The sequence below is a fragment of the Solanum verrucosum genome, unplaced genomic scaffold (genome assembly GCF_900185275.1).
Source record: "Solanum verrucosum unplaced genomic scaffold, falcon-dt-bn FXZP01000038.1, whole genome shotgun sequence".
Taxonomy (NCBI): Eukaryota; Viridiplantae; Streptophyta; class Magnoliopsida; order Solanales; family Solanaceae; genus Solanum; species Solanum verrucosum.
The window spans coordinates 681,388-690,720 of record NW_026020564.1 but is presented as its reverse complement, the minus strand read 5'-3'; the positions used below and the strand labels follow the sequence as shown (position 1 = coordinate 690,720).

The window sequence follows — 9,333 nt, the reverse complement described above, 5'->3', positions numbered from 1 at the left end:
TACAACACTTAACTTGGGACGGAAGAAGTAACAATATTTGACCCTTAATATATAATAGTTTACCTTGCACTTAAATCAATCACAAGTAGACTAAAAGACTTCTAACATAGTATTAGACACACTCAATCCTAATTCATTGAGTATATATTGTAGTACTTATCCCTTTTTAGTTTTTATCCTTGAAGAATTGATATATACTAAACGTAATTGTACTGATGATCATTTCAAACTTTTATACCCTTATTACGAATGAAAGTGATAGAAATAATTATTGGATCTATGTATATTAACAAAGGCACACACTTATGGACAAATAGAAGAGTAGATTCATTAGGTATATATGAAAGAGACTCCAAATATAGCATAGTAAATTATAGAAGCTAGGGCTGGCATTGGTTAACCCCGTGAGCTTTATGTTTGGACAGTAATTGAACAGCTACATGTACTTTTTTTTAATCAAACATCCATCACATTGAGACAGGTTCATGTACTTTTCACTTGTGTTCACAAAAAGTCAAGACAACCTAATTTATGTTTCTTCTGATTGGGACCTCATCATCACTTCACTCAAAATACTACTTTTATGATTCTCTAACCCTAGCTAATTAATGTTCCTATGATCTATTAAAGCAAACCCTAAAATGTTTACTCTTACCTATTTTCTTTTGTTAAATTTAGGATTTCTCTTAAATAAAATAAACACTACATGATGATGGAATTTTATTCTTACCTTTGTTTTGAAACGAATGCCCTAATTTAATTTGAAACGGATTTTAAGAAAATGAAGAAGGATTTTTAATCTTATAGCCCTAAATTAAAGTTATGTAAAATGCATCAAAATGTCTTTTAATCTCGTGGTCTTAAACATGTCACATGGAAAGCTGAAATTTAAGTGTTGACGACAAAGGAAAGGGGCCATTCTTTTTTAAATAGACTAAAAAAAAGTAGGTCATTTTTTTAAGCGTGGGGAGTAAAAGATTAAAGAGTCCTTTTTTGACCAAGTTTCAACTTCATTTCTTATATGGTCGCTTAATTAATAATTATCACTAGCTCATAAAGTCACTTTCTTTGGTAAAAAATTAGAATCAAGAAAAAATATTACTCTCAAATATAATAACTATTAGTTGAGTGACCATCTTAGAAACCAACCCACCAAGTTTCTAAACTTATTTATTTTGAGAAACAATTTTGTCAAAATAGTTTTTTGGGTAAGTACATTTGAAGAAAAACAATTTGTCTTTGGCTAGTCCATTAGAAAAGTATTTTTTTTTAAACAAATTACGTTTGACCAATTTTTACAAAAACTATTTTTGGATATCAAATTACGAAAAAGAATAATAGTAACGTTCATTTTGCGTACAAAATATTTAAATAGATAAGAGATTTTAAATATTTTTGGTGAAAAACTTTATTTGAATTATTTTTTTTATGTTCAAATTTAAAACATAAATCAAAGAGACGTTATTAATCCATATATGTTGTAAAACTTAAGAACAAAAGAACAATATAAAGATAAAGACAAGAAGAATATAAGACAAGAGGAACAATATGAGATAACTTTCTTTCTTTCAAGTGTACACCAAATCTTCAAGTCTCTACAATATGAACCCTTATGCCTCTATTTATAGTGTAACATAGAGGCATACAAAAGGTTAGTCATAAACATGACATTAATATGAATATAATGGGGAGGTTATGGAAGTGAAAGGTTACAAGAATAATGGTTATAAAGGTGGAGGTTATGGAGGTAATGGTTACCTTCATAATGGAGGAAAGTATGGAGTAACTTCTTGATGTAGTGGACATCCACAATATATTATTTTATAACACTCCCCCTTGGATGTCCATAGATAATATACCTCGTTAAAACCTTACTAGGAAAAAACCCCGTGGGAAAAAATCCTAGTGAAGGAAAAAGAGTACACATATTTTTTAATACGCTTTGAATGTTGCCTCGTTAAAAACCTTACCAGGAAAACCCAATTGGGATAAAACCACGGTTAAGGAAAAGAGTACAACACGTATTTTTCTCCCCCTGATAAAAACTTTACTTGATATCTCGGAGACGATGCATTCCAATCTTATATCACAACTTCTCAAATATTGATGTTGGCAATCCTTAGTGAATAAGTTTATAAGATATCACTTGAATAGGTCTTTGAACGTCTATCTCACCATTTTGTTGAAGATCATGTGTGAAAAATACTTTTGGTGAAATATGTTTTGTCTGACCTCCTTTGATTGTATCCTCCCTTCAATTGAGCTATATATTATTTTCGTATATGGTGGTTAGAATATCTTTCGCCAAAGGAAAATCACATATTTTTTGAATATGATAGATCATGATTCCAACCATACACACTCCCGACTTACTTCATAGATCAATATTATTTCTGTATGATTTGAAGAAGTGGTTACCAATGTTTGTTTCTTTGAATGCCAAGATATTGTTGTGCCTCCATATGTAAACAAATAGCTCATTTGCGATCGAGCTTTATGCAGATCAAATAAATATTCTGCATCTACATAATCAAATCATTTCTAACTCAGAGATTGATCATTTCAATTTTATACGTTGCTCGTCTTTTCTTCTCAAAGAAAATCACACATCTTCTATGTGTTGAGTCACTTTCTTTGTTAGTTTCTTGGCATAACTTGACTGATAATATGGCAATCCCCTCACATAACTTTTTATATTTATATCAAATAATCTTCTAGCATTTGTATAACCATCAATCTGTAAGTGCACCAATTGCACTAATACATGACATTTTAAATCATTTTCATGAGATCAAAAAGATTCTTTCTTTGTGTTAAGCAATCTCAAAACCATTGGGTACTCAATGGAATTGCTTTAAGGCATTTTAAATCCTTCAAGTATTTTCATATAACTTCATTGTCTAGTTAGACATAATAATCATTCATTATGCATATTCAAGTATTTCATCTATTTCTAGACTGAAACAAGTCTCATTGCATCCACCATTGAAGAATATATCTACATTTAATAATGTCAGGATTTTTGCGAAACCCTTTATGCCCCGAGGCACAAACCGCACTTTATTTCTTACGGTTATACTTTCGCACAATGATTCATTTGTACTACACTGACATTATATTTTGATCCATGAACTATATGATCAAAAATATCACTTTTCTAAGTGAAACAAAATATACTTGAATAGTGCCAATCATTTATCTGTCAACACTATATGATAGATTCAAATTTAAGATCCTCGTAACCATTTATAGCATTGAATGCTACTTCATAATAAAGATACCATCGACGGTCATTTTGATATCTATTCCAATACGAAATAACTTATCGAGATCTCTTCATTTATCATCGTTTTCAGGTACCTCAACATTTGCCAAGGTTTTATGAAGTGTTATGTCATAGTGCTCTTTCAAAGCACTTACCTCATTATCATGACCATTTTGATAATTTGCTCCTCTCCTTCCTCAAAGAGTTTTACGTTTGGAATCGATTGGTCTATCACGCTTCTGGCGTACCATAGACTCTATCCTTTAAGGACTATGTATTAGAGCATTTGCAACTTAATTAAAATATTGGGTCAGCAAATATATCTAGCAAATTATTTGCAACATTTTGCAAATGAATTATCTCGTGAACTTCAAGTTCATATTTTATTTTTATTTTTTAACGAGGATCTAGATAATTCACCCCACACATAATTTTCAACTCACTACTAAAAAAACTGTGAATACCGACCTATAAATACCGACCTCCGGAGGTCGGTATTCCTTGAAATAGCGACCTAAAACCGACATCCCAGCTTAGGTCGGAAAAAGTTTGGTCGCTATTCAATACCGACCTCTGGAGGTCGGTTTTTATTTTATGTCGAAATATTCATTTTTTTTAATTCCGACCTCTGGAGGTCGGTATTTTTATTTTTGTAATGTTGAAATTCTGACCTCCGGAGGTCGGTATTTTTATTTTTGTAATGTTGAAATTCCGACCTCCGGAGGTCGGTATTTTTATTTTTGTAATGTTGAAATTCCGACCTCCGGAGGTCGGTATTTTTATTTTTGTAATGTTGAAATTCCGACCTCCGGAGGTCGGTATTTTTATTTTTGTATTTTTGAAATTCCGACCTTCGGAGGTCGGTATTTTTATTTTTGTAATGTTGAAATTCCGACCTCCGGAGGTCGGTATTTTTATTTTTGTAATGTTGAAATTCTGACCTTTGGAGGTCGATATTTTTATTTTTGTTATGTTGAAATTCCGACCTCCGAAGGTCGGTATTTTTATTTTTGTAATGTTGAAATTTCGACCTCCGGAGGTCGGTTTTTTGCTGCAAAACAGGCAGCAAATTGCTGCAATTTTTAGTTGCCCGCCTGCATATTTATACCAAAACAACCCAAAGCCAAATAAACTTCATCCAACCAAAACAACACAATATTTTCAACATATACAAATTATTTCAAAATAAACTTCATCCAACTTCAAAATAAACTAAAATACGATCAAATTAAACAATTCTAAAAATATAGAAGTCTAAAATGTCAAATAGATACAACTACTCTTCATCACCCTCACTCTCCTTATCATTCTCATCACCCTCCTGATCAGATCCATCACTGCTAGCCGGACATGGAGGAAGAATATTTCCTGATTCAAAAAGAAAAGTTAGTTGGGCCTGAAGCGCTGCATACCTCTTGTTCTCTACCTCCTTTGTTGCTGCAATCTCCTCCTCTCTCTTCTTCGCTCTTTCTTCTCTTTTCTTCTCTCTTTCGGCTACAGCAGCAAGCTCGGCATTGAGATAAGTTATCTTACTCTCCATTGCAAATATTGTCTCTCTATCCCCACCATCAAAGCTTGAGGATGATGAACCACAATACCAAGACTTCTTCTTCTGATACGCCTTTTCTGGATAGCCGTAGACTGAACCTCTAATCGGTTCACCAGCACTCTGTTTCCAAAGATTCTCGTTTTCTTCTTGTGTAAATGGTCTGTCCTGACTCTCAAGAGGTAGAGTACTACAATATTCCTGAGATATTCATATATACCTATCCTGTAATTTAAACAAAGAACTCTACGAATAAGAATGTAATATATACAAGGAAAAGAAAAAAAAAATTAGTTTGAATGGAATTCTTACATATGTCTCTTGAGCACGTGGCTCAATCCATCTTTCTTCTTCTGTGGGGTTCGTACTCTTCTTGACGTGAGTAACCTCGAACATCTCTGGTACAGCTACCGGCCTACCCAACTCTTTTTCCTGCAAATAACATATATAGAATTTGATCTCATTAATCTCCAAAAAGTACTTATCAAAAAAGAAAAAAATTATTTACTAAATTAAGAAAGTATACCATTCTTTCCTTCCTAGTAACCTGGCTAATAGCTCCACCAGTGTGCAAAGAGCCTCCCTTTTCTGATGCGCGAGCCATCTTCCCAATCTCACTCCTCTTTTTAAATTTTTCATCAGTACTCCAATGTTTCAGTAACAAAGCCCATCGCTCCGAAAACATAAACTTAGGCATTCTATTTTTTTTCGACAATCACAAAATGTGCTAGAAAGCAACTTTGAAGCTTTAAGCTTGAAGTTCACTTGAACGTCATCCTCGTGTTCGGGAGCCCATACATAATATTTCTGTAATAAAAAATTACTAAATATTTATTGTTCAAATGACTAGAGAATTTAAATGTATATGATATGAATTTAATTTATATATATTCTTACCTTAAATTCATTGAACATCTGCCCTTGGTTGTTAAGTGGAATCGAACTCCAATTCGGATACACACCATTATAGTGAGTTCCGATGCACTTTAAAATAATCTTTGCCATACCCACATCCGGACGTAAGCTGAAATACGAATTCATTGACGAAGTAGAGTAAACAAAAAATAATCAATCAATTAAAATAGAAATTGATAAATGAAAGATGAAACATAATTAAATCATACTTGTATCCTAATGGCTCGATGACGAGTCTCCGAAAATTGTCTCTATCGCCTGGCTGAGGACCATGTGCATCTGAGTGCTGGGTGGTAGGAGTATTAGGCTCTGAGCCATTGGATTCAATATGAAGATTGGAAAGTCCAATTGATCCACTAATAGTATTCAAATTATTGCACTGACTAGCACTAGCTGATGGTATGTTAGACCCACGACCAAGATGTGAATAGCCCTGCAATGTTTGGTAACCCGAACTAGGTACCACAGTGGGTGTAGATATAGTATAATCAGATTGTGGAGCCACATGAATAGAGGCATTATGTGACTGGTGTGTCGAGTGAGTAGTTGAAACTGAGGCTCTTTTTGAAATATTAACTCGAGAGGGCTCATCAGATATCACGACCCCAGTGGGCCTTCTCATAGCATTGGCCTTAAATTTCTTTTTCGGATTATCGGATTTTTTTGATCTACCCTTGTCTTTATCTACCATCTATATCAAATAAATATAAAGATTAAAACAAAGTAGTACAAAATAATGTCACAATGTCGAACAAATATATCAAACAAAGTTATCATAACATAAGGCTTAATCCAAATAGTCTTTCACAATGTCAAACAAACGTTAAAACTACTAAAATATAAAGTATACTCAAATATGAATAGCTAAAAATCCACCAACTAAACATACAAATTGTTATTCATCCTCTTCAGAAGTTTCTTTATCATCTATCCATTCACATGCATTATCTTCGGAAGTTTCCTCCTCATCTATCCATTCATCCTCTTCGAAAGTTTCCTCCTCATCCTCATCCATATTTGTTGGCATATCTAACTCTTCTCTATTAACTTCTTCTAAAATGTGATCAGGATGCTCCAAATTCATTTCTAACTCAGCATCCACTACTTGATGAACACTTGATATTTCATTTTGATATGCAACATCCAATTCATTCTCAACTTCCACTCGCCCCATCGGTTTTGTTTTGATTACAACCCACCAATCAAACTTATCCCTACGCAACGGATAAGGAGCATAGTACACTTGTTTAGCATTTTGTGCAATAATAAAAGGATCATAAGCCTCATACTTCCTAGTGTGCTTGACTTCAATGATATTATGTTGCTTAAGCTCCCTCGTACCTCTTGAAGTTGGATCAAACCACTTGCATTGGAAAAGTACTATTCTTTTGATTGGCCAACCCGAATACTCCAACTCTACAATCTCCTGTAGGTCGCCAAAATAATCAACATTCTCATTTTGATTTCCATTATCACCTTTAACCCAAACACCACTATTATTAGTTTTCTTATTCTTTGAGTATTTCTCTGTGGCAAATTTAAAACCATTTACGTTATATTGGGACATTGTGTGAACTGTAATCGGTCCCCAAGAAATATCCTTGAAAAATTGATCAAATGTGGCAGCATTTTCTGAATTGTAGACCTATATATAATTAGTAAATTAAAAGCAATGTTAGTAGAAGGAAGAGTACACTAATCTCTTAGTAGGTGTATATATTACAACACTTACCCAATTAGTATACCACGTTATAAATGATGGAAACACTTGATCATCACCATATTGGCTCACAAAATAACTGTAGAATCACATTGAAAATACAGTTAGTTTCCTTAATAAAATCGGAGTTGAATATATGTTGTTTACATATTTAATTTTCTTACTCTAAGAAGGGTTGGACTTCTGGACAATTCAGCAAGACATGAAGCTCTGCAGATTTTTTCTCCTTTTCGGTAAGTTTGTGCAATGTACGCTTTTTTGAACCCTTACCCGGTTGGTTGAAGATTGATAATGATTGTACTGCAGGATCATTCCCAGTAACATCATGTCGATTAGGTCTATTTCTCAAACACGACACATAATCATCAAAGTAGTAAGAACAAAAGTGGGATCTTTCTTTAGCTAGATATACTTGAGCCATACAGCCCTCCACCCTCTGTTTATTCTTAATACCCCTTTTAGACTTGCCAATGCTCCTGTAAAATTTTATATTAGATATATAATTTCAAAAGATATATTAACGATTTATGAAATAAGAATAAATGTGTTATAGTTACTTACTGCTCAAAAGGATACATCCACCTATATTGAACTGGACCTCCCAGTAGAGCTTCATGAACAAGGTGAATAGGAAGATGTTCCATCACATCAAAGAACCCAGGTGGAAGAATCTTCTCCAACTTATTACTAATAACAACTATATTTTTGGCCATCCGAACCAGATTCTCTACTCTCAATGTGCTGGAACACAAGTCTTTGAAGAACAAACTGATTTCTGCCATCGGTTTCCATATGTTTTCAGGCAATCCACAAAAAGCAATCGGAAGTAATTGTTCCATAAAAACATGACAGTCGTGACTTTTCATCCCATGCAATATTCCATGCTCAATGTCAACCCTCTTTCCCAAATTTGAGGCATATCCATCTGGTATTTTCAAGCTTTCCACCCACTCACAAATTTTTCTCTTTTGTTCCATTGTGAATGAATAACTAGCCTTGGGCTTAAGTAACTTGTTGTTGGCAGACTCCTGTAAATGCAACTCCGGTCGTCTACAATGTTCTGGTAAGTCAAGTCTAGCCTTAACATTATCTTTTGTCTTGCCAGTTACATCCATTACAGTGTTGAACAGATTATCAAAATAATTCTTTTCAATATGCATGACATCGAGATTATGTCTAAGCAAATTATCCTTCCAATAAGGTAACTCCCAGAATATACTCTGTTTAGTCCAATTATGTGCAACACCATACCCATCAAATTTGTACAGTGGTTCCTCAGTTACCTTTGGAAAATTTTGAACTCTTTCCCAAATATCATCACCCGTTAACATTGGGGGTGGACCATCTCGTTCAGTTTTATTCTTTTTAAATGCATATTTCTTTCTCCTAAACTCATGATCAGGTGGCAAGAACCGACGATGACAATCAAACCATGAATTCTTTCGGCCATGTTTTACTGTGAATGATTTAGTATCTTCCATACAGTAGGGACATGCTAACTTTCCAGCTGTCATCCATCCAGATAGCATTCCATAGGCAGGAAAATCATTAATAGTCCACATTAAAGTAGCACACATGTTGAAATTTTGTTTACGAGAAATGTCCCATGTTTTTACCCCTCAGACCACAACAATTTCCATCAATCAAAGGTTGTAAGTACACATCAATCTTGCTTTTTGGATTACTCGGACCAGGAATGACACAATTCAGAAATATATACGGGCTTGTCATACACATCTCAGGTGGAAGATTATACGGTGTAATAAACACAGGCCAACAAGAATATGGTGTAGCCCCAACTGAAAAGGGGGTGAAACCATCCGCACACAAACCCAGCCTAACATTCCTTGGTTCAGCAGCAAAATCTGGATAAGTTCTATCAAAATG

The 9,333-nt window shown here is 34.0% G+C and overlaps 1 protein-coding gene across 1 annotated transcript; it reads right to left on the bottom strand.

Moving 5' to 3' along the window:
• Positions 1-2,732: 2,732 nt before the first annotated feature.
• Positions 2,733-6,417, bottom strand: LOC125810263 (uncharacterized). Its single transcript, XM_049489774.1, has 7 exons — positions 5,936-6,417; positions 5,709-5,835; positions 5,551-5,618; positions 5,338-5,509; positions 5,124-5,243; positions 4,678-5,012; positions 2,733-2,757 (listed from the first exon to the last, which is right to left on the bottom strand). Exons 1-7 carry the CDS (start codon positions 6,415-6,417, stop codon positions 2,733-2,735), a joined length of 1,329 nt encoding a protein of 442 aa, XP_049345731.1.
• Between the last annotated feature and the right edge of the window lie 2,916 nt (positions 6,418-9,333).